Source organism: Hevea brasiliensis, chromosome 16 (genome assembly GCF_030052815.1).
Source record: "Hevea brasiliensis isolate MT/VB/25A 57/8 chromosome 16, ASM3005281v1, whole genome shotgun sequence".
Classification (NCBI taxonomy): Eukaryota; Viridiplantae; Streptophyta; class Magnoliopsida; order Malpighiales; family Euphorbiaceae; genus Hevea; species Hevea brasiliensis.
The window spans coordinates 48,102,634-48,128,850 of record NC_079508.1 but is presented as its reverse complement, the minus strand read 5'-3'; the positions used below and the strand labels follow the sequence as shown (position 1 = coordinate 48,128,850).

The 26,217-nt window shown below is 38.5% G+C and overlaps 1 protein-coding gene and 1 long non-coding RNA gene across 2 annotated transcripts in view; one reads left to right on the top strand and one right to left on the bottom strand.

The window, feature by feature from the left end:
• LOC110653005 (protein NRT1/ PTR FAMILY 5.6-like) overlaps window positions 1-26,217 on the bottom strand; it is a 42,367-nt gene that overhangs the window by 15,026 nt on the left and 1,124 nt on the right. Inside the window, exons 3-4 of the mRNA XM_058138575.1 lie at window positions 25,256-25,743; window positions 24,266-25,171 (exon numbers count right to left, since the gene is read on the bottom strand). Coding sequence (XP_057994558.1) covers window positions 24,266-25,171; window positions 25,256-25,743 — 1,394 coding nt within the window. The remainder of the gene's footprint in view (window positions 1-24,265; window positions 25,172-25,255; window positions 25,744-26,217) is intronic.
• Window positions 21,502-24,668, top strand: LOC131174727 (uncharacterized). Its single transcript, XR_009144962.1, has 2 exons — window positions 21,502-22,016; window positions 24,274-24,668. It is a non-coding gene; the product is annotated as an uncharacterized LOC131174727 (long non-coding RNA).

The following is a 26,217-nucleotide window of genomic DNA, read 5'->3' as shown; positions in this document are numbered from 1 at the left end:
GACAATGAACTATGCTCCTTGTTCATTGAGACGTTGAAGGCTCCTTATTTCAATCTGATGATTGGAAATACCTCCAACAGCTTCTTGGACATCATCCAAGCTGGCGAGAGGATAGAAGCTAACTTAAGGATGGGACGACTGCAGGAGTTGATTGAGAATCCTGCCAAGAAAACTGCTAGTTTTGGCAAGAAGAAAGAGGGTGATGTGCACTCCATCACCCGACAGAACACCCAATTTTCATTACCTCTAAATAACTACCGGCCATATCCTCCCCCTTATGGCCCAACCATTGCAAATATTCCACCCCCTCTCCCAAATTATCCTCACCCACGCCCACAATATCCGCCACCGTCAACTTATCAGCCCAGACCTCCTCCACAACCCACTCAACCTAGACCACCCCAAAACAACCCAAGACCCCAAAGAAACCCTGATCCACCTCTTCCCCTCCCACTCAGCGAAATATACAGATACCTCGTCGCTATAAATCAAATACTGCCGATTCCCCTTGACCCAATTCAGCCGCCATATCCCAGGTGGTATGATGCCGGTGCCCGGTGCGAGTATCATGGAGGGGCACAAAAGCACTCTACTGATAATTGTGGAGCACTCAGGGGAAGGGTGCACACTTTAATTAGAAAAGGGTGGCTGAAAATTGAAGGGAGTGGCTCCCTCCCCAATGTCACCTCAAACCCATTGCCCAATTATGGTACGGGCAATAGTGCGAATATGATAGATTCGGAAGGAGAAGGGTCAACCTTGGAGGTAGATCAACTGATTCCTCACTTTGGGGAAATTTTTACAACAGCAGTAAGGGAAGGATACCTCTACCCTCAAACGCCAGAACTTGAAGACAATACGGATCATGGGGGAGCAGCTAACCATGAGCTGCAAAATTGTGAGGAATTCAAACAAGAGATCCAGAACTTGCTGTCCCTCAAAGTTCTGAGATGCCAGACAAAGTCAAAGATGGAGAGCGGAGTAAACACAGCCCGACTCGGCCAAAATACCTCCACCTCTAATCACAGATCACTTTCTCACCCCCAGCATCTTCACCACCAGTAACAATTATCCGAACCCCACCCCAGCTCCCAGTTACGAATACCCATGCTGTACCTTGGAACTATAACTTCCAAGTTTTCACCCAAGGAGCATTGAGCGATACACCGGCTCCTAGCCTTGCTTCACCCTCAGCACCTCCTAAACCATGCTTCACTCCTCATGAACACTTTAAGATGACTTACGCCGGACCTTCTAGCAATGCTACTCCCCAATCAAACCCCCAGCCCGTCACTACCACAAGATCCTCCCCACTTGAGCAAGACGTTGAGTATATAACCCGAAGTGGGAGATGTTACGGGAGTGAAGAAAAGGAAAAGAAGAAAGAGAAAGTAAAAATGGGAGAGCCCCAAGAGAATACAAAAGAGGAGGTTGAGAAAGTGGAGAAAGAAGAACCTGCTGGACCAAAAGAAGAGGAGGAATTGTTGCTTCAAATAATGAAGCAAAGTGAGTACGACATGGTGGAACAGTTAAGGAAGACACCTGCTCGAATTTCACTATTGTCCCTAATTCTGAGCTCAGAGGTGCACCGTCAAGCCCTGCAGAAAATTCTGGATCAGGCCTTCGTGAACCCCGACATCACACCGGGGCAGTTCGAAAAGATAGTGTGACAAATTCAGGCATCCAGCTTTGTCACTTTTTCAGAAGAAGAGATAGACCCGGCAGGCTTAACGCACACTAAGGCTTTGCATGTGACAGTAAAATGTAAAGGTTGCATAGTTGCCAAGGTCTTTATTGATAATGGATCTGCGCTCAACGTACTGCCTAATGCCACTTTGGCTAGGCTACCGGTTGACCGGTCAAACATACGTCAAAGTGCTATGGTGGTAAGAGCTTTTGATGGTACAAGGAGGGAGGTGCTAGGAGACATTGACTTGCCACTCCAAATCGGCGCATGCACTTTCAACGTCACATTCCAAGTGATGAATATTGAACCTGCATACACTATGTTGCTGGGAAGGCCTTGGATCTATTCAGCAAATGCTGTTCCTTCGACTTTGCACCAGAAGATTAAATACATTATGGACGGCAAAATCATCACTGTGAAAGGGGAAGAAGCCATGCTGGTCACCAAGCCGCAATCACTTCCTTATGTGGAAGCAACCGAGGAATCATTGGAAAGCTCTTTCCAGGCTCTTGAATTACAAGAAACCACCTCCAGAAATGAAGGGGCTACGGCTATGGCAGCGAAGGTGATGTTGAAGAATGGGTATGAGATGGGTAAAGGGTTAGGCGCTACATTACAGGGGATTGTCGAACCTATACCAGCTATCCAAAAGGTTGGTCGTTGCGGTTTGGGTTATGAGGAAGACGCCCTCATGAACGGACGATTCTGGATGAGAAGTATGCTTCGGGATCAAAGATTTGATCGAAAAATCGGAAAAATGAAGGTAGTCCCGAGAATCACAAAGGTCTTCACCAAGCCGGTCATTGAAAATCCAGCGGAAATCGAAGAATCACCCGATGAACCATCCATCGACGTCATCCATCTCGATTCCTTGTATGAAGCTCTAGTTTCGCCAATAGCTGAAGGGCAAGAACTAGACAACTGGACGGTAGAGGGCATTCCTGTACTCAATTTCGAGAAAAGTACTTTTAGTTATCAACACTTGATCATTTTGTCCATGGTGACAAGTGTAATACTGTAAATGGATCCTTTTCTTATGTTATAAATATTAATGAATTAATAGCGCATTTTATATCCAATTCTCTTCCCCTTTCCTTTTGAAATCCATTCTTATAATATATTCCACTTTTGTTTCTTCAGGACCATTCATCAATTAACACCTAATAACTCAATTGACTCAGAAATTCCTCTTGTTAATTTTGAAATCCCCATAACTGCCATTACTTCAAGCGATTCTGAGGAAGAACTTACAGAAAAAAGGGATGAAAGAGATGAACCTTCCCTAATGCCTTGCGGGGACGAAACGCACACTGTGAATTTAGGCACAGAAGAAATAAAAAGGGAACTTAAAGTTGTGGAGAGTGGAGAATTAGAAGATATGGTCAGTTTGCTCAAAGAATTCCTGGACGTGTTTTCATGGAGCTATGACGATATGACTGGCTTAGACCTCATATAGTGACACACAAAATTCCCCTAATTCCCGGGACGATCCCAGTAAAGCAGAAACTGAGAAGAATGAACCCTGACACTCTACTCAAAGTTAGGGATGAAGTCAAAAAGCAGTATGATGCTGGGTTTCTGGAAGTAGTCAAATATCCCTAATGGATAGCTAACGTTGTCCCGGTAATGAAGAAGGACGGGAGAGTCAGGGTGTGCGTTGATTACAGGGATCTTAATAAAGCAAGCTTGAAAGATGATTTCCCTCTCCCACACATAGATGTGCTAGTTGACAATGCTGCAGGATTGGGCAGATGTTCGTGTATCGATAGGGCATCAGGGTACAATCAAATCCCAATGGATGAGGAAGACAAGGAGAAAACTGCTTTTATCACTCAATGGGGGGTATTTTGCTACCGGGTCATGCCTTTTGGATTAAAGAATGCTGGTGCTACCTACCAACGCGCTATGGTCACGTTATTCCATGATATGATACACAAAGAAGTGGAGGTGTACGTGGATGATATAATCATCAAATCCAGAGAAGGAGAGAGCCATGTGCAGGTGTTGATCATCAAACCCTGCGAAATGCGTGTTCGGAGCTAGAACTCGAAAGTTGTTGGGATTCATAGTGAGTGAGAAGGGGATAGAAGTAGATCCAGACAAAGTTCGAGCTATTCAAGAAATGCCATCCCCAAAAACAGAGAGGGAGGTGCGTAGTTTCCTGGGGAAGTTGAACTACATCTCGAGATTTATTTCCAACCTCACTGCAAAAGCCGAGCCAATTTTTAGATTACTCCAAAAGAATAACACCACTCAATGGGATTCAGTTTGTCAAGAGGCTTTCGAGAAAATCAAGCAGTACCTGTCAAACCCACCAGTATTGGTTCCGCCGGTGGCAGGAAGGCCGCTGATTCTGTATATGGCAGTCCAACAAAGCTCAATGGGATGTGTTTTGGGGCAGCATGATGATACTGGCCGAAAGGAGAGGGCCATTTATTACCTGAGCAAGAAGTTTAACGATTGTGAGTCAAGGTACACTTTCCTAGAGAAAACTTGCTGCGCGTTAGTCTGGACAGCAAATCGGCTTAAACACTACATGTTGAATCATAAGACATGGCTCATCTCCAGGATGGATCCTATTAAGTATGTATTCGAAAGCCCATTCGTGCCTGGGAGGATAGCCAAATGGCAGGTCATACTCTCCCAATACGATATTATCTACATGACCCGGAAGGCAGTAAAAGGTAGCGTAATCGCTGATCTTTTAGCAGAGAACCCTATCCAAGATTATGAAGCCTTGGATTTTGAATTCCCTGACGAGCATGTTAACGAAGTAGAGAACGAGGAAAAAGAATCTACTGATGTATGGGAAATGTATTTTGACGGAGCTGTCAATTTGTCTGGTAATGGAATCGGGGCTGTGTTGGTATCCCCGGATGGGAAACACTTCCCGATAGCTATCAAATTGAGGTTTGACTGCACCAACAACGTTGCAGAATACGACGCTTGTGTGGTGGGGCTACAGGCTGCCATCGAAATGAAAGTCAAGAAATTGAAAGTATATGGAGATTCAGCCTTGATCATTTATCAAGTCAAGGGAGAATGGCAAACCAAGGATCCGAAGTTAACCCCATATCAAAAGTACCTACTGGAATTGATTAAGAAATTTGAAGAAATTTCTTTCACTCACCTCAGTCGGGATAAAAATCAATTCGCGGATGCCTTAGCCACCCTGGCTGTCATGGCTCAAATAGAAGAAGGGCAGACGACTCAGGAACTGCAGATCAAAGCAAGGAGTGAGCCAGCATACTGCTTCATGATCGAGGAAGAAACTGACGGTAAACCTTGGTATCATGACATCCAGGTCTACATCAAAGCAAGAGAATTCCCTCCAGGGGCAAGTAGAAACGAAAGTAGAATGATCCGGAGATTAGCTTTGGGATATTTCCCCAGTGGAGAAATCTTATACAAAAGGAGCTCAAACGGTGAATTGTTAAGATGCGTGGATGCAAAAGAAGCAAAGAGAATTCTTTTCGAAACTCATGAGGGGAACTGTGCTACCCATGCTAATGGGCATATGATGGCTAAGCAAATCCTGCGACGAGGATACTTCTGGACCACTATGGAGAAGGATTGCATTGAATACTTTCGGAAGTGTCACAAATGTCAGATCTACGCAGATCCGATAAATGTCCCGCCTCATCAATTGTTCAACCTCGTCTCACCATGGCCTTTCGCAATGTGGGGCATCGATGTGATTGGTCCCATCAACCCTAAGGCATCCAACGGGCATAGATTTATCCTGGTATCTATCGACTATTTTTCTAAATGGGTTGAAGCGACATCATATGCCCATATCACGCAGAACACATTTCTCAAGTTCCTCAGAAATAATATTATTTGTCGGCATGGCCTCCCCAATGAAATCGTCACTGACAATGCCAAGAATTTGAATGGTCCGAAGATCCAAAGATTATGTGATCAATACAAGATCTGACATCTCAATTCCTCACCATACCGTCCCCAGATGAATGGAGCAGTGGAAGCTGCAAACAAAAATCTCAAGAGAATAATCCGGAAAATGACAGTCACTTATAGGGATTGGCATGATATGCTTCCCTACGCCCTTCATGCATACCGGACTTCCGTGAGGACATCAACTGGGGCAACTCCATACTCACTAGTTTATGGGATGGAAGCTGTACTACCTATTAAAGTGGAAATTCCTTCCCTAAGAATTCTGAAGGAATCAGGGATTGACGAGTCGGAATGGATCCAGTCAAGGTTGGACCAATTAAATTTGCTGGATGAGAAAAGGCTAGCGGCAGCATGTCATGGACAGTTATACCAGAGAAGAATAGCTCGGGCATTTAACAAAGGCGTTCGTCCACGCGAATTTCAACCCGGGGACCTAGTCCTGAAGAAAGTACTCCCGAATCAAAATGATACCCGGGGTAAATGGTCACCAACTTATGAAGGACTCTACGTGGTCAAAAGGGCATTTTCTGGTGGGGCCTTGATCTTGACCCACATGGATGGCGAAGAACTTCCAAGACCTGTGAATACCGACACCGTCAAAAGGTACTATGCCTAAAAAAAAAAAAAAAAAAAAAAGGAGGGGTAGGGGTGAAAACCCGAAAGGGTGCTCCTAGCAAAAATGTGCGAAAGAAGGCGAAAACCTGGAAGGGTGCTTTCTGTAAAATGAGTGAAGGGTGAAAACCCGAAAGGGCGTCCTGAAAAAGAGAGCAAAAAAAAAAAGAAAATCTAAGGGTGAAAACCCGAAAGGGCGCCCTTAGAACCAGAAAATGGAGAAATAAGGAAGAAGATATGGGACCAGGGAAGGAAAATAAACCATCACGACATGATTCTCCGTCAGTGGAACACTTGAAATAATGGCAGTTAAGGACTTCAAAGCTAACTACAAGGAATCTGTGAGATCTATCCTTGTACCCCTTTTTCCTTTGAAACTATACCTTTATTTCCCAAACCATAATAAAGTCATTTTGATATATTTTCTTCGCATTTGTCTTTTTGCTTTTATCTTTCCCATATACTCACACTTTAATATTGTTCTTTCTCAACCTCTTTATCTAATGCACTATTAATCTGTTGAAATTTTGTCATAAGATTAGGATTTGAATATTGATAACCTCATGTATTATATTATGAGATTTGCAGGGAATGGCCCTAAAAAAAAAAAAAAAAAACTAGAGGTGAAAACCTAGAAGGGCGCTTCTAGTCAGATGGGCAAAAGGGAAGGTGAAAACCCGCGAGGGCACTTTTCGCAAAATAAGGAAGTCAAGAGCAGAAAGGGAATTGTGGGAAGTAAGTAAGTAACAAAGAATAATGGGTTAAGTCTTGCAACTCGTCCTTCATTAATCGTCTATCTTCGCGATCCCGTTAAGTACACTTCATCGCGGAAGAACTTCTCGTGTCAAGTTAGACTTGTCTTGTAAGTTGATTTTAATTTTCAGCATCTAAATTTCCTGTTATCAACCTCTGGTTCCTTGATCCAAGTTGATTTTAATTTTCAGCCTTTAAATTTCTGTTATCAACCTCTGGTTGCTTGATCCAAGTTGATTTAATTTTCAGCATTTAAATTTCTGTTATCAACCTCTGGTTCCTTGATCCAAGTTGATTTTAATTTTCAGCATTTAAATTTCCTGTTAATCAACCTCTGGCTCCTTGATCTAAGTTGATTTTAATTTTTAGCATTAAATTTCCTGTAATCAATCTCTGGTTCCTTGATCTAAGTTGATTTTAATTTTCAGCATTTAAATTTCCTGTAATCAACCTCTTGTTCCTTGATCTAAGTTGATTTTAATTTTCAGCATTTAAATTTCTGTTATCAACCTCTGGTTCCTTGATCCAAGTTGATTTTAATTTTCAGCATTTAAATTTCCTGTTAATCAACCTCTGGTTCCTTGATCTAAGTTGATTTTAATTTTCAGCATTAAATTTCCTGTAATCAACCTCTGGTTCCTTGATTTAAGTTGATTTTAATTTTTAGCATTTAAATTTCCTGTTATCAACCTCTGGTTCTTTGATCTAAGTTGATTTTAATTTTCAGCATTAAATTTCCTGTAATCAACCTCTGGTTCCTTGATCTAAGTTGATTTTAATTTTCAGCATTTAAATTTCCTGTTATCAACCTCTGGTTCCTTGATCTAAGTTGATTTTAATTTTCAGCATTTAAATTTCCTGTTATCAACCTCTGGTTCCTTGATCTAAGTTGATTTTAATTTTCAGCATTTAAATTTCCTGTTAATCAACCTCTGGTTCCTTGATCTAAGTTGATTTTAATTTTCAGCATTTAAATTCCCTGTTATCAACCTCTGGTTCCTTGATCTAAGTTGATTTTAATTTTCAGCATTTAAATTCCCTGTTATCAACCTCTGGTTCCTTGATCTAAGTTGATCTTAATTTCTCAGCATTTAAATTCCTGTTACCAACCTCAGGGTCGCTGACCTAAGCAGGCTTTAGTTCCCTAACTTTAATTTCGAAGTTCAAATTTTAATCGTCCAAAATATGAGTCTGAATCTTTACATAATCCCTACACGGGAAAATTTTTCCCTTCAGTAGGAATTATGTAAAGAGGGGCAGCTGTCGACACCATATTTTGGCCGATCCCCGAAATCAATAAACTTTGAAACCGATCCCCAGCACCAAGTCTTTCTTTGCCAGACAATCACATTTCTGATCTCTCCTCAAAAGGAATCGAACCAATACTAAGTCTCCATATCATTTAATTCCTTACCGATCTCTCAAATCAATTACCAAGTCTCTTTGCCAGTCAATCACACATCCGATCCCTCGTCAAACGAAATCGAACCAACATTAGGTCTTCATGCCATCCGATCCCCCTTTCATGAATATTGTGGATAGTTGTTCAATAAAGTTAAGGTTTTAATTTGGCTTAATGGTGCTTCCGATCTTAAGTGTTCAAATCAGGTTCCCAATTTTAATAATAAGTTCCGTTCAGTGTTTATTTACAGTGTTTTACCGATCTCTCTTACATAGGTTAATAATTGCTTTCAAGTTGTTCTAATAATCACGCGTTTGTGCAATTTGGATTCTTTCCGATCTCATCGAGTCATTGAACAAAAAGAACTTCATTTCATTTCAAAATTAGCTGCTTCATGACCCACCTTCTCGATCTCCTGCCTCATACGGTGAGCCTTCTCCCGGACAATATGTTGGTTCACCAAACTCTCCACACTCAGGCTCATAGTCTGGGTCTGGATATCATCAAGATTGTTCGGGGTTAGCCTATCCCGATCCTCCCGAAGGCAGATGGAGGCCCCCAAGACCTTAGCCAAACCCAGATTCTCCCGAATAGTTCAGTTTTTCTCCAGGGAGTGGATCAGTACTTGAGCGCCGCGGGAGAGGGTCCTTGAGGTAGGTTGGGAAGGACCCCCTATCGCACTCGAAGTAACTGGTGGAGGTGGCGGCGGCTCTTCATGTCGCGGAGGAGACCGAACCACTTCTACTTCAGGGATCGGCGGTCTCGAGGGTCGGGACGAGCCTCCCTGTGTCTCCCCCGAATCGTGCCTTGGCGTTTGAGAGGCCTCGGCCCGCTTCATCTCCCGTACCTTTCTAGAGACCTCCCTCTTACGCTTTCGGCTCTCCTTGGAAGCCTCGCCGCTCGCCATGCCTGCACAAAGAAAAAGTTAGTGAGTTCGCTAAGGGCTCAGAGATCAGAGATATAGAAAGTACCGAAGCCGAGGTCAGAGAGCTGAAGCCCGCGTTCTTCGCTGGTAATCAGCTCCATTGTCCAATGATGCAGTTCGGCCGTCACCGCATCTAAACAGGAGAACTTCTGAGTGGCCGCCTGATCTTTCAGCTCCATCACCATTATGCCCTCTTCCCTATTCAGGATGATGCGCTTCGGAAGCAATGGGCCCTGATGTAGCCAGCTACGCGGGAAACCCTCAAAACCGCCCGGAACCTTGCTCCTCAGAATAAAAAAGTGATTTTTCCAATTCTTCAGGGAGGAAGGCAGGTCGGTAAAGAGCCCGCAATGCGGCTTTGCCTGAAAGAACCAATACTCGTCGTCCTTTCGGCGAGTTAGCCTATGCAGCTCGGCGAATACCTTCGCTGTTGGATGGAGTCCCTTAGCTCGGAAGAGGCCTCTAAAGGCTACTAGGATCCGCCATGAGTTCGGGTGTACTTGGGCTATGCTGACTTGGTGGAATTTCAGAACTTCCTTGAAGAAGTCATCAAGAGGAAACTGCAGCCCTGCTTTCAATTGCTCTTCGTATACCATAATCATATCGTTTTCTTCAAAGAAATGATTGGCTTGGAGATCGCTGTGACACCTGATAAGCTCATACGAATCTGCCCGAAGGTTATATTCTTGGGTAAACGACTGCAGATCGGTTTCTTGAAGGATTGACGGTAGCTCGTCCACGGAAAGGTTTTCTCTCCCTGAAGAATGCGTTCGTCTTGAGGATGCCGCTTGACCACGGGCTGGAATGGAGGATGTAGGAGGTTCAGATCGCCCGCTCGGTCCGACCACCTTAACTTCATCTGACGACCACGAGACGTGAATGGAAGGGGGGCTCGCCGCTCTCTGACCCTCGGCGCCGCTCATTTTCAAAGAAAAGAGAAAATTTAAACTAAAAGAAAGATCAAAACCTTTACCGGAGTGTGATCGGTGTCGGAAGAACTTGAAAAAATGAGAGGATTTTGGAATCGCTCGCGAGAGGCTGAAAATGACATAAGGGAGCAACTGGCGGACCCATCCCCTATTTATACCCGTCTGAGCATTTAATGCTCACGGTGTCCCAAGCGGCACATCGGCTAGCGGGATTCGCCAGCTTTTTCTGACACGTCCCACGAATATTCCGAAAAATTCCATAATTGAATAAGGAGAGATCAGCTGGTTAAAGACCTGCAGATTAATGTGGTTGTTTGGAATTACAGATTGGCTAAGGGCTATTCAGTTAGAAATCGGATCGGATGAACACATCAGAGATCGAAATATAACCAATGTAGCAATAATAAAATGATAATTGTCAAAATAAAATTTTATTTCCAAAAGGTCAGATTACATCATTTGGGCTATCTCAAGAGATCGGATTACATTAAAGGTCAGATTACATCATTTGGGCGATCTCTAGAGATCGGATTACATTAAAGATCGGATTACATTAAAGGTCAGATTACATCATTTAGGAGATCTTTAGAGATCGGCAATACATCCTATCTAGTAAAGGCCTATGTTAAAGCCTAGTCTCGTGGCTGAATCAAAAGATGTGTTCAATCAGGAGATCAGCCGTCGACATCGGATAGATGTACAGCTCAGATGGGAGGACTATGACTCTCATAAGAATAAGAGAGATCGTCATCAATGTTATCGCTCGGAACCGAGCCGCTGTCGGGACACCCAATGTGGTGAGAAGCCAAATGAACTTCGAAGGGCAGTCACCAAAGATCGGAGGGAAATTAGCAGTCTTTTCGCCCGAAATTGATTCGCCGATTACATCGATCGACCGATTCGAGGTCAACTCAATCGATATTCTCGATTTGGGTCAGTAAATTAGTCCAGTTCTCTCACTATCATCAGAGGTGGCCATAGTGATTTTCTAATCACCAGGGTCGTAAGTTTTTAGTTGATAAACAAGGTGAACAGCCGGAAAAAGATCAAAAGCAGTTATCATGGCTGGGTTTGTTGCCGGAGCGGCTAGAATAGGAAAGGTGAGAAGGAAAGAGGAGAAAATCAAATGCGGAAGGGTTTCCTGTTGAAGGTATGTATATAGAGAAGGTCTGAGCATTTATTGCTAGCAGAAAACGAAGCGGACGTCTCGAAAATCGAAGGAATAAATGCTTTGACTGAACCGGACCAGATAAAGGAGAAGACTGGAGTGGGAGAGATAGGAAGAGGGGGGCCCGGCATGAGAGATCGGGAAAGGATTGTATTAGAAAGATCGGAAGGGAGGGGAGATCGGAAGCAAAGAGAATAAGACAACTTCCAATAACTGTCGTCATAATCAGAGCCGAGGTTGTTAAAGCGTTGCAGACGAGATCTCCACCACACTCCTCATTTGCAGAATCGCCCACATTACTAACAGGTGCCAGAGTATGTCATGACAGTCCTGTACATCCCAACCTCCACTGTTGATCTTACTTGTAAGGACAAGTCCGAAGCCCTTGGATCAAAGAAGAAGACGACAAGACCGGCGCATTTTATTCCCAGCCCTCAGATCGCCCTTGACAAGAAAATTTTGAGCCGTCAGATTAGAAAAGAGAAAGAACAAATATTCAGAAAAGGATCTCAGTCGTTCGTTTTGATTCTCTTTAATTCCCAAGCATCAGATCATGTCCTTTAAAATCCAAACCTTCCATTTCCCTCAAAGAAAATCCTGACCCTTCATTAGGAACACCCGTTCCCTATAAATACCTGTATGAAAACTGTTAAAAAGGAGGACGAAGGAAAGGGTGGTGACTATAGTGGAAAAGCTCTGAAACTTAATTCAGTTTTGCTACTCTGCTATTTTTAAGTTTTCAGAAATAGAAAAAACTTTAGAAACCAGTTTTCTAAAGTATTTTCTTTGAAGAGGTATTGAATACTGAAACTCTCCATTTTCAGTTCGTTCATTACTCTGTGATACCCTCTCTTAGTTTCAGTTCTGTCTTCATTTCCACTTTCATTTTCCAAGCTCAATATTATTCAAACTCGGTTGTTGTCATTTCGGTTTGACTGCATTTTAACTTAATACTCTTCATTCCAAGGCGAACATTAGTCCCCAGGCTATCAGCGCACAGCTCTACTATATTTTGTGACTCCATAGTTAGTTCTATAGATTCGATTCTCTGCAGGTGAGTGTCTATACCGCTGCTTTATCAAGTGCTCCTTTTTATTTTATGTATTTTCTTTGTATTCATGTTCGTAATTTTCGTTAAGTTTATCTTATGTTGAAAACCCCACGAAGGTGGTTATCCTCCAGGGTTTCCCTTTTGTTCATCCGCACATGTCATTTATCTTTTTTTCTTCTTAGCCTTTATTACCTTCAAACGTGGGTGTTCTGGTTCCGAGTAACATATAGGTAGTTTGGCGAAATATTGGCAAATGTATCTTAACACGAAAATTTCTTCAAAATAATAAAAGTTTTGGATAATAAATCAGAGGAGAATTATGAATTCGAACCACTAGACTAGCTCGGAGGATAACTGGGCATAGTGGGGGATCGAAGTAAAGTCGGGTCCTTAACTAGCGAACGGAAGAGATCGGATATTGCCTGTTAAAAGGTATTGGAAAGGTAATCACCTAGGAGATCGGAAAAGAAATTTATTCTGTATCCCCTACATAGTTGTGAGATACTAACGAATTAATAGAAGTCCTGTTCGGGCTCTCAGAGTCTTCGGATGTCAGAGCCTCTAGTTTAAGGTCTTTACGACATGCGATCGCAACTAAATCTCAGGAGGTCGGGGGAGAGTTCTTACTCGATCCCCACTTAAACAAAAGAGATCGGAGGAGAGTTCTTATCCGATTCTCAATCCGAATTTTAAACAAAAGAGATCGGAGGAGAGTTCTTATCCGGTTCTCAATCCAAATTTTAAATAAATATACAGAGATCGGAGGAGAGTTCTTATCCGATTCTCTAATCAAATCAAATAAATATACAAGAGATCGGAGGAGAGTTCTTATCCGATTATCTAATCAAATCAAATAAATATACAAGAGATCAGAGGAGAGTTCTTATCCGATTCTCAAATCGAACCAAATGAATATACAGAGATCGGAGGAGAGTTCTTATCTGATTCTCTAATGAAATCAAATATTAAACAGAGATCGGAGGAGAGTTCTTATCCGATTCTCTAATCAAATTTTAATAAATATACAGAGATCGGAGGAGAGTTCTTATCCGATTCTCAAAATTAAATTTTAATAAACACGCAAAGTAATCCCACAAACGAAAACCGCAACACAACATCAATTCACTATGGTCGTCTCATTTACTTATGTATCTGGGTAACCCGAAATCTAGTGAAAAATTAAATATTCCCTTTTGTCAAAGGGATTAACATCTTCATTCTAGCCCAACCCTCCTAGCTATCGATTTTAATTTATAAAGAGCATAATGTTAAATCTGCTTGCCCTCATAGAGGGACGAGGCGGGGTGCCTAACACCTTCCCCGCCCGTATAAGGACCCCGAACCTAGAATCTCTGTTTTCGAAGTGGTTTTATGTTAGTTTGTTTTCATAAATGGTTTCCTTTAATTTCCCTCAAAATTAAAGTGGCGACTCCTCACTCTTTCCCACTTCGGTGAGTGTTCGTCCAGGCGACCGCAAAACCCCTTATGACAATCGCAATAAAATTTGTTTGCTATTCCATGTGTTAATCATACGTGGAATAGCAGCGTATAATATAATTTCTCCTTTATATATAGCTTCCTCCCTAGGATCAAGATGTAAATTCTCATCCTTTAGCAAAGATTTCATATGAAATGGGTCAGATACTGTGGGCTTGACAAAAGGGTTGGGGGATAGAAATCTTAGTTCTAACTTCTCCAGATTAATAGGAGAAGGGATAGAATAAAAGTGCTAAGAAGTTTTAAAAATTGGAGAGGCTGCCAGAGGGTCCTTAAGACCAGGATCTTCAGATACATGCTGTCTTACATCTCTAGGAATAGTCATGCAATAGGAATAGTCATGCGACAAGGATGAAGAGTAGGGTCACATCCGATAATTGGCAAAGCCCATCGGATGTCAGATTCGAGAAGATCAAAAGAAGGCGCTTGTATTGGAATCAAGCCCCATGTACCATGTTTAAATCCAAATTTGAGACTACCATACACATTTGTTAGTGGAGATTAACAAATCGCCTCCTGAATCATTAAGAGGTTTAAGAGATGTTGAACAGGAGTTAAGAGAATTTTGGCTAGTCTCTCGACACAAAGTTCCACTATATTCAACATGCAAAAGGGATCAACAAACCCATCGATAATTGTCTCTGGGACACTAGGAGTGAGAGAACCCATTCCATCTTATAACAAGTTAGCACAAATGAGATTATGAGAATAGCCATCATCGTCTTCTTGTGATACTGCCATTTCATCTAATCTCATTAGGGAGGAGTTTTGACAGGGCTGGTTGTAGGATCTTGGTGTTAAAAGCTCATGACATGGTTCTTTAGAAACAACATCATGAAACTACAAGTTTTCCATATCTATAGCCATTGCACTATTAATGAGACCTATGGATTTTGTAAAAAATTAAAACTCTAGCACAAGCAAGCCTTGCTTTTGCTTGAGTGTTATAATATGAAGTCCCCAAAGAAGCCCGCGATCCATTTAAAAAAATTTGACGTCCATATGTGAAGCGGGACTCCATGAATACAACCAAACTAACCTTTTTAGTAGTGTAAGAATTGGTTGTGAAGGGGATATACAATCGAACCATTGTTGGAGTCAAAGTTTCTCATTTTAAAAACCATTCAAGAGTTAGGAGAGCCTATTCGCCATCGAATGGTGTAATCTTCGCCATAAAAATTCCTTGAATGGATAGGTGCTCTTGTAGTATAGGAAGGGAGTGAATATTTCTAGCTTTGGCAATTGCAGAGCGATGGAGCCAATCCTTATTTTCCATAGCTCAGTCAGCCGAGGGAGAGTATTTGCCTTCTGTAATACATTTCTCTTGGCAAGGTACTCCAAGACATATGTCGAGTCCTTTGACATGCTGAGGATCTTTCGCAGGTGAATGCTCCTTAGTTTTTGAGAACTATTGATTGAAGCTTTGACTATTAAGCTCATTGGATGATAGAAAATTCCCATTATACTTAGAGACAAAAGTTTGAACCTTGTATGTCCCAATCCAAATGTTGTTAATGGAGTTAGGAGATTATGAAGACTAGAATTCGAGTCTATTAGAAAAAACCAAAACGTTTCCCACTTATGTTAAGCTTGCTGGGAATGTAAACTTCCACAATCCGATTTAATTTGGAGAAGGTTTGCCACAAAGATTTTGCATCCCATTTTGGTGGGAAGTTGTCGAAATACAATATTGGTAATAAACTTACCTATCATCGAAACGCCTCTTGTTATCAACTTCCCAATCACTCAAGAGCATTTTAATCAATTTTCTGACTTGCCTAGACATTCAACTTTCGACATACCAAGAACTTCAATGCAAACTGTTGATTTTTCTTTTACCATACCTAGACCTATCTATTCCACTTCTGAAGAATAACCGAGACTTGTATCTCCAACTTTCTCCTTTGTGACTGAGAATATAAATGCTGAAATAAATGTTTTTCAAAGGGAATTTTAAGTCGATAAAGCATATCTTCAAAAGAATTTTATGCTTCTTATAATCATGAGAAAAAACTTTGGTTTTTCAAACATTTCTAGAACCAAAGGCAAGAAATCCAAGAAAAGTTCTATGCATTCATTCATGAGCATCAAACACCCATTTTCTTTTTTGATTGGTTTGAAATTTATGGTTCTAAGAATAATCTGGAATATCCTTTTGTCGAAAAATCCCTAAATCCACTCTTTGAAACCCCTTCCTGGAAAACTCTAAAGAATGAGTGGATTCAGTTTGTTCATCCACCACATAAAGAACTCCAGTTCAAACACCACAAAGCTACTCTTATAGCCTCATCCTTTAAAGTCAAAAGTGAGAAAAATGCTGAAAGAGATCTTGAAAACATCATCCAGTAAAATAACTGAACCAATAATCACTTTCATACTATTGGAAACCAGTTAAATGATATCTAGAAACAAACCCAGTACCCCATTATGATTACATCATCCGAAGGATAAAAAATGAAAGCTCTAGTTTTTAAGCCTTTTGAAGTTTCAAAGACTTCTCTGTTTCAATTTTAGCAGAGAAATAGAGAAGAATTCCCTCAAGCCATACAGGATTGCCTAAATCAACTTAGCCCCTCAACTTCGACCAAGTCCAATGTTGTGATCCCATATACTCTTGAAGCCTCTGTCAATGTTATGGAATAATCTTTTGATGAAGAAAATGTTTTTCAAGAAGATTCTTCTCCAAAAATAGACAAAGTCCATTCGCAGAACTCCCAATAGCTCTATTATCCGAGAGTTACCACCTCGAATATTAAGATCGAAGATAAACCAAGTGCACTTTCGGAAAGCCATTATAATACTTCCTCTGTCTATGAATGGAACATAGATGGAATATCTAAGTATAACATCCTCAATATCTTCCAGCAAATGATTATGGTGGCAAATGCTTATCGAACTCAGACAGGCACTTCTGACCAAGCCATTGTAGAACTTCTTATTGTAAGATTCTCAGGCTAACTTGAAGGATGGTGGGAATATTATCTCACTCCTTAACAAAAGCTAGAGATTTTAAAGTCAGTAGAGCTTGATGAAGATCAGGATCTAATCCTTGATAAAAACAGCAGACCAATTCAAAATGCTATTGCTACCCTCATCCTTGCACTTACTCTCCATTTTGTTGGAGATCCATCACACCTTAAAGACAAAAATGCTGAGCTTTTCTCTAATCTCTGGTATAAGAAGTTTAGTGATTTAAAATGGTACAATGACACCTTTCTTATAAGGGTTATACTTCATGAGAACTCCAACCAACCCTTTTGGAAAGAAGAGTTTTTTGCTGGTCTCCCTCCTCTCCTTGGAGAAAAGGTTAGAAATAAGATCAAGGAACATTGCAATGAAAAGATTCCTTATGATCAATTAACTTATGGTGAATGTATCAGCTATACTAAAAAAGAAGATTTAAAGATTTTTCAAGATTTTAAACTTCAAAAGCAGTTGAAAGGGGAAATACATGAGGCCAAGAAAGAGCTCAGATCTTTTTGCCAACAGTTTGACATCTCTTACCAAAAGCCCTCTTTTTTAAACACCAAACTTGCCAAGACTGCTAGACCAAAAGATATCAAAAGCACAAAAAAATAGTATTCCAAAGACAAACCTTCCAAACTAAAAAAGCTTTATAAAACAAAAGCTTATATCAGAAAGCGCCAAAAATCTTATCCAAAGCCACAAGAACCACCCTCAGAAAAGATTTTACCTGTTATAGATGTGGGAAAAAGGGTCACATTATAAAGTATTACAAGCTTAACAAAAGCCTCCATGAGCTCCAGCTTGAGGAAGAAGCCCTGTGCATAATTGAAGCCCTTTCTGCTCGAATCAGACTCTGAAGATACTGTCTCAACTTCTTCTGAGAATAATTAAGCCCTTCAACTTGATAAAGTACTTTCTGATTCTTCTTTCACTGAGGAACTAGAAAAACAATTAAACATGCTTACTAAATATCAAAAGTTTTTCCTTGAAGTGCTCAATCACATTCAAGATCCCCATGTTCAAAAAGATTACATCATAAAGCTCCAAGAATCCTTTAAAGCCTCATCTTCCAGTACTATTCCATCTAAAGCCAATAATATTTATGATCTCACGGCCTTTCTCCAAAAAGCCAAGGCAAACAAAGTCAAAACTTCCACTTCAGTCATCCAGGAACTCCAAATTGAGATAAAAACCATAAAAGCCGACCTTAAATAGCTCCAAGTCAAACAAAAAGAAGATTCAACCATTATTCAACTTCTTCTTAAGAAATTCTCTGAAGAAAAAGAAGACTAACCCGAGCCTAAAACGGAAATGCCCCAAATATCCAACCTTAAAAATATTCCAAAAAATTTTCTCTCTGTTTTAAAGCAAGTTACTTCTTAAAAGTATTTGATTAAAATTGCTTTAAAGATTTTCGATGATTTCAGATTGGACACTATTGCTCTCTTTGATACAGGTGCTGATCTTAATTGTATCAATGAAGGAATAATTCCAAAAAGATTTCAAGAAGCCACCAAAGAAAGGCTCAAAGCTGCAAATAACTCTTATCTCAAAATTGACTCCAAAACTTGTGCATATGTTTCTAATGACGGTTTGCATACCAAAACTTTATTTTTACTTGTGCATAATATTCATCACACTGTCATACTTGGCACTTCCTTCATAAATCTCATCACCCCATATGTTATGAATTATGATCATATTTCCTCAAAGCTTAAAGGTAAAAGAATTATTTTTCCTTTTATTAAAAAGTCCCAAACTTGCAATTTAAATATCATTAAAGCCTATTCTGTTTATGAAAGCCAACTAAACTGTCTAATTTTGTCCAAAGGAAAAGAACTTTAAGATTTAAAGAAAGATGTTTCTCTTCGTAAAACCCCATTTTACAAAAAAGAATCTCTTTTCTTCAAAGCCAAATTGAAAGTATTGTTTATTATAATCTGCCAAACACTTTTTGAGAAAGAAAACAACATGTTGTTGATCTTCCATATGAAAATGATTTTCATAAGTCTCAGATTCCGACCAAAGCTTGCTCTATTCAAATGGACAAAGACCTTGAACTGCATTGTTGAAAAGAAATTGATGATTTGCTTTCTAAAGGTTTAATTTCGCCTTCCAAATCCCCCTGAAGTTGTGTTACTTTTTATGTCAATAAATCTTTTAAAATTGAAAGATTATTCCTAGATTAGTTATCAATTATAAACCTCTTAACAAAGCTTTAAAGTAGATTAGGTGCCTTATTCCAAACAGAAAAGATCTTCTTCAAAAACTTTTTACTGTAAACATTTTTTTCAAAGTTTGATGTGAAATTTGGATTTTGGCAAATTCAAATAGCCCTCAAAGATCGTTATAAAAATGCTTTCATTGTTTCTTTTGGCCAATTTGAATGGACTGTCATGCCATTTGGACTAAAGAATGCCCTATCTGAATTTCAAAGAATCATGAATGACATCTTCAATTTATACTCTGCATTTTACATAGTCTACATTAATGATGTTTTGATCTTTTTATCTTTCATTGAGCAGCATTTCAAGTATTTAAACACTTTTCTATTTGTTACCAAGAAAAATAGTTTAGTTGTCTCTAAATCTAAGATAAGTCTTTTCTAGACTAAGATTAGGTTCTTAGGACACTATATCTCAAATGCACAATCTCTCCAATAGAAAGATCCCTTGCTTTTGTTAACAAGTTTCCTGATAAAATTCTTGAAAAAACTTCAAAGATTTCTAGGATGTTTAAACTATGTCTTAGATTTTTATCCAAACCTTAACAAAATACTCCAACCTCTCCATGATAGGTTAAAGAAAAATCTAGAGCTTTGGATGCAAGAAAATACTCTTGTTGTTCAAAAAATTAAAGTCCAAATCAAAGAAATTCCTTGCTTACACCTAGCTCAACCTAGTGCTTTTAAGATAGTAGAAATTGATGCTTCTGAGTTAGAATATGGAGGAATTTTAAAACAATAGAAACATAATAAAAAGATTATAGTTCAGTGTGTTTCTGAACATTGGGATAATATCCATAAAACTATTCCACCATAAATAAAGAGATTTTATCTATAGTTATATGTATTCAAAAGTTTTAAAGTGATTTGTTTAATCAAAAATTCCTTTTAAGAATATATTGCAAATCTGCAAAAGAAATTTGAAAAAAGATGTGCAAAACATTACTTCAAAATAAATTTTTGCTACATGGCAAGATATTTTAAGTATCTTTGATTTTGATATTGAATTATATATTAGAGGAGATATGAATTTTGCTCCTGCTTTTTTAACTCGTGAATTTTTGCAGACTCCTCACCATGATCCTTAGAAAGCCTCCAGGAGATCCACCAAAAGAAACAAAAGAATCAAAGCTGAAGTCCTCCTCATCCAAGCAGAAACCTTCAATCTAATCCCAAAGCCTTATTTTAAGCCAACCCAAAGCCACCCCTCAAAGCCTTATTATTTCCTAAAATGCTTTATTCTAAAAAGAAATAGATCAATTACAAAGCCCCTCCACTTCACAAATTCCAAAACGACCAGAAAACCAAATGTAGGAAAGGTTAGCAAATCTCATCAACTATCCTAAACTTTGTTAAGTCCAGAGGGAATCTCTTCCTGAAGGACCTCATAAAGATGTGGTTACTGATGATTGTTTAAAGAACTCTGAGAAAGAGATTGTTTTACACAAGCCAAAACCTCTTTCTCAACAAATTGTTTCTCAAACTGATTTAACTCAAAAACTTGTTTCCTCAATAGATTTAACTTGAAAGCACAAGGAGCCAATTGTTTCACAAAACTTTTCACAAAGCCTTGGTTCCCCCTCATAATACTTTTTAAAAGAATCTTATCAAAGCATTTTAACTGTTGAAGATGGTTTTTATGATGCTAACCCTAGTTTGTGCGCAGCAAAGTTTTTTAGTTCTTGGCATTACAAACCATGGGATCGCTCAAAAGATCCAGCTTATTATCAAAGTATTTTGATTGAAATAGGATCAGTCAAGATTAAACACTTCCCAAAAAACTCCCTCACTCCAAACTACTAGACCTGTACTATCATCAAAATTATCCACACTATGGATTAGGGATAAAACCTTTCATTTTCTAGAAAATTTCAAGCCAAATTTGGGAAAGCCTATCCTCCATCCAAACTTTCACTTATTGGGATTATCGCCAAGCCTAGGTTAATACTTTTCTAATCCAAAATCCCAAACAAACTCATACCTGGCTCTTTTTCTTTAACACCATTTTCAAATTCCATTTTCCTAGATAGTTTGCCCAATGGTAGACATGGATGAGAGCCACACCTGAAATCTTACCTTCTGATATATATCAGGGGTATACCACTTTTAAAGTCAAATATGTTCCTTCAGTAGAGGAAGACCTATTCTATCCTCTGATTATTTTTGCTTTAAAATTCTTTATCCCTTGGGTTCTTGCTAGGGACTATCAATATAAAACTGGACAACTTCTTCAAGGCCCCATATTGATCCAAATATTCAAGGTCAAATGGTGGGCTAAATTCCAAAAGAACCAAAAAGCCTCCTTAGCAGTTATGAAAGTATGGCTCCTAAAGCAGTCTAAGGACCATCAAAAGCAAACTGCCTCCACCTCAACTTTCCTTGCTCAAAAGTCACATGCAAGTTCTCTACTTGCCCAAGCTAAAAAAAAAAAGGAATACTTTATAATAATGAAACAACTTTGTCCAGCAGGACAGATTCCTCTGTAACTTCTAGCAAAGCCAACACTTCATCAAAAGTTGTCAGTCTTGGTAATGACAACGAAGATGACTGTTTTGGAATTTTCACTGTACTAAAGCGTCAATAATTTTAAAGCCTTTTCAAGAGTATAGTAGAAATCATTACAAAAGTTAAAGACTCACAAGTCTACAGTATTATGATTCTGCCAACTTTTGTTCTCACATAAATACAGTTTCAAGTACTTCACCAACTTTCAGTGCATGCCCTCGACTTTCACATGAAGCACAGTAAAATCAAATGATTGTAAAGCATTCTCCTTCATCCATAAAAGGAAGATTTTTGCCCTTCAAGGGGGTAGAGTTTTTCTTACACCTTAGGAGCTCTCTCTCTTTTCCTTTAACTGATATGCTTCTCTTTGTACATTATGTAAGTACTTTGAAAGCTTTAATCAAAAGAATATTTTAATCTTATATTTTGATCTTTATTGCTTTTATCTCTATGGCTAGTTTTACTGTCCAATATTTTATGTTTTGATTATTATTATATTTCATGCTTTTAATTGTTATGTGACTGGTTCTATCGCTCAATATTTAACGTTTTATGCTTTTGATCATTTTATGTTTTATTTTCATCTGATTATTTATTGATTTATCTTTAACTTCAATCTATTAATTCTATTGTTGCTTATTATTCCTTCGATCCGGGTATCCATATATATATATAAAATAAGTCCAAAAGAAATGTTATTTATTTATTTATAAGATATAATTATCTTTCAAGATCACTTAATTTTACGTTTTATATCTTAAAAATCACGTAATTTTTTTTCTTAAAATTCATTCAACTTTAATTTGATATAATTAAGTTACTGTGATAAGATATTGTCCATTTTTAGGTTAATATAGCTAAATTTCACTCACAGTCACTCAACTTTAGGTATTTTTTCAGTACTATCACTCAACTTCAATTTCTTTCTTAAAACTCAAAACTCCTAAAACTTCAATTTGAGTAAATCTAATGTCCTTGTTATCTATAATTAGAGGTTTATAGGTTATCACAAATAAAAAATTATTCTCTTCTCACATCTCTCCTAGTTGTACATTTTCTAATCAAAATTTAATAAATTTCATTTTGTTGTTAGTGTATATTGAAATATATAAATTTTATTAATTTGATTATTTAAATATTTTTAACACACTTTTAGATTTTTTTAAATTGAAATTTTTGTGAAGCTTACTTAAAATAAAATAATATTATAATAATCCTAGTGTTGTATTGTTTTATTAATAACTCATAATCTAAGTAGGATTTGGTGAAAATTTTTTCTAATTTGAGAGGGGAAATATATTTAATAGGATGGAAAATTATTTTCTATATTAAATAGAATTTTATTATAGTGTTATTTCTAAATTGAGTTGGATTTTTAATTAGATTATGATTGAGAATATTAACACTTTAAATAAGAGTATTTGTAAAAAGGTTAATATGATTGTGGATCTACCGCTCTGATACCAATTGATACGATCCAAATAACTAGAAGAAGATTTTAGAAAGAAGAACCGGAAGAAGAAAAATAGAGAGAGAAATTGAAAGAATTGAGACTGAAGAAGATATTATTCATAAGATATTTTACAGAATGAATTACAGATTCTCCTATGCAAGTTCTTATAGCTATTCTATTGCAATTACACATGTATGATCCCTAAGAACTTGTAACTACTCCTTTGGATTCCTGCCTGTGAAATAGAACACCCTATAACATAACTATCTTCTTAAGAACTTGAAACGCATTGTTTCAAAACCAACAACAGGAAATGGCCTCACCTTTTGGCAAAAATGACCGCTCATTCACCAAACAATCATAGAAAAAAAGTTTCCTAGCTATCCTGGGATTACATAATGTTTTATCTTAATTAATTTTACTGCCAATTTTTTGGCTCAAAAGAACTCAAAAGAAAAAAAGAAGCTATTTCAACTTAGCTACTACCGAATTCTTCTAACGCATTTGACTTTTATTACTGAATTAAAAGGGTGAAGGTGAATGAATATTGACTACAGTTTAGAGTCCATGGAGTGTGAAAATTTAGCTTACCAACCATTGCTGAAAGTGAAAGTTAATCAAATAATTAGTTGGTCGTTGACCCTTATAAACCCATTAGGATTCCTTTCTCTTTTAAACGTGGGACTCTTGACAACTTATGTTCGTGGCGGATCTTCCAGGATTTAATTTGTTAATACGATGGGCACGTATGATCGTGATCTTTTACTAGGCCGATTGATTTATCACCCATAATATAGATATAAGAGAGCTCATATATTTGGTTCTGTTATTTGGCTTTATTTGGTTTTGTTTTTCTGATTCATGGTCAGCTTCTGGTGTAGGTTCTAGTTTTAGGTTGGGTATATGGGTTGGACATGTTAGTCCTGAATCAGCCTTTGATGGTTTTTCCCTCGCTTTCTTTCTTCTTCCTGTTAATAAAATCATTCTGCTTAAAGAGAGAGAGAGAGAGAGAGAGAGAGAGCTCATATAAATACACTCTGCAGTATGATTCTCTTACTTTAGATGCTAAGAGAAGATGCATACACATATGGAAGTCTGCAAACTAACAATTTTTTACTTCTACTAGTACCAGTAGGGGGATTATTTTTCAAGAATCTCATTCAATTCTACTTACTTTTGCAGGCGCTCCTGATCTTGTGCGTCTTCTTGTATTGGTGGTTCCTGCGGTTGAAACTGAATGATTTTAGGCTGTTGTTCACCTTCTAGGCGTGCATATCTGCATGAAACAAAAACACAGAAGCACAGGTTACAGAAACTGAGGATTGCTAGCAACCGAAAATACTTGTCCAACCGACTATAGTTTATAGCATCCCCGAACCAACTTCTGCGAAACGGAATAAAGAATACGATGAGGAACTTTCCAATACCAATCACCAAGCCATTGAATGGTGTTTCAAAAAGCTTCATTGATTTATCTACTTGGTTGTAAAAAAACTCTCTGAGCCCATCTTCAGCTAATCCTTTGATAAATCCTAACAGGAAGAATTGTGGAACTAACCACAAGACACTCATGGGAATTTTTCTGTTTTCATTGTCGCTGTCCCAACAACCACATTTCTTGATTAACTTCAATCTGTGAACCTCAACCTGCCAAGCAACAATGCAACACAAAATCGAGAAAACCATCCCAGCATTGATTTTCAGAATCTGTGCACGTTGTTGAGTTTGTGTCGTCCATTGCTTTGGGATTAGTAAATCGACCAGATATGAACTTATGGCTCCCGTTAATGACTTAAGTACAAAGAACAAATTGATAGGGACATTATAGCTGCCAACTTTAAAATCCATGCCATCGCTTTGTTCAATGAAGAAAGTGTTCCCTGCTGCCTGTACCAGACTGTACATGAGGAAGGTTGTCCACAAAGGAATCAGTGTTAAAAGGCGCTTTGCATCCTTCACTTCTGCTACAGAACAGAGTTCACTTTCAGATTCTGATTCATTTGTTGAGGGTAATTCTTCAGTAGGTTTTTGTTCTTGGTCGGAAGAGGAAGATCTTTTAATTGCTGCTTTGTCCATCCACCTGCAGTTACAAGGACATCGATCATCAAAAATTAAAGTGCTAAGAGATTAAATAATATATATGCGCTGTAGAGATAAAAGTCACCTCAGAATTCGATGGCGAGGAGAAAATTGTACTTCATGTCTTTCATTCATGAAGTAACCAGTAGGCGTGGGAGGATAATTTAGGTTCCGATTACAAATAGCTGCCTTAAAAACTTTACAAAGAGTAGCGAGGGGGCTTGTAGTTGGTTCTTTGCAGTCGTACAAGTGAACAAGAAAGCCAGATAAAAACCAGAAATAAGCAGTAACCATCACTATTGTTGAAATCATGAAGGTAGCTTTCCAAGATAGTCGATTTAATAAAAATACAGATACTGCAGCCCCTAGAAAATTTAAAACACGCCACCAAAAATTAGTACGGTCAAAAACTTGTTCCTCATTGTCACTGGGCAGCTGATCTGCCAGAAATGCTTTGAAAGGAGGATCTTTTCCTGCCTTCCCCAAAGCTACGAGTACCAATGCCGGGTAAAATACACGAACCTTTACGTGTAAAGGAAACAGCCAAGTTGAAAACCATAGTAGCATCAACCCCTACGATAAAATCCCACTCAAACTCAAATAACTCAAACAATTATAAAACCTAATATAGAAGTCAATTATATTTAGCTTAAAAACCTAATTATATGAATTTTAGTATAATTAGATATATTTTGAGTCATTATAATTTTAATAAATAATAATGATCTATAAGATTTTCCATTCTACCTAATGTCAAGGGAAACTTGTATAGTAAAATGTAATTTTTAGGGATTAAAGAGGAGAATATTCATTTATTTTGTATTTTTTTATTTATGTAAATTTAAAAGTATGATGACTCAAACATAATAATGTATATTTTTATCATATTCTATTGTATTCCTAGTACTCTTTAAGGAAGTGACTAGTTAGTCATTATCAAGTGATGGGTACAGCTAGCCACTAAACATGGTGAAGCCCTTTCCCTTAGCTCCTTGTAGAGAAACTCTGTAGTAATCTTATTGTTATAACAAGCACGTAAATTTAAGG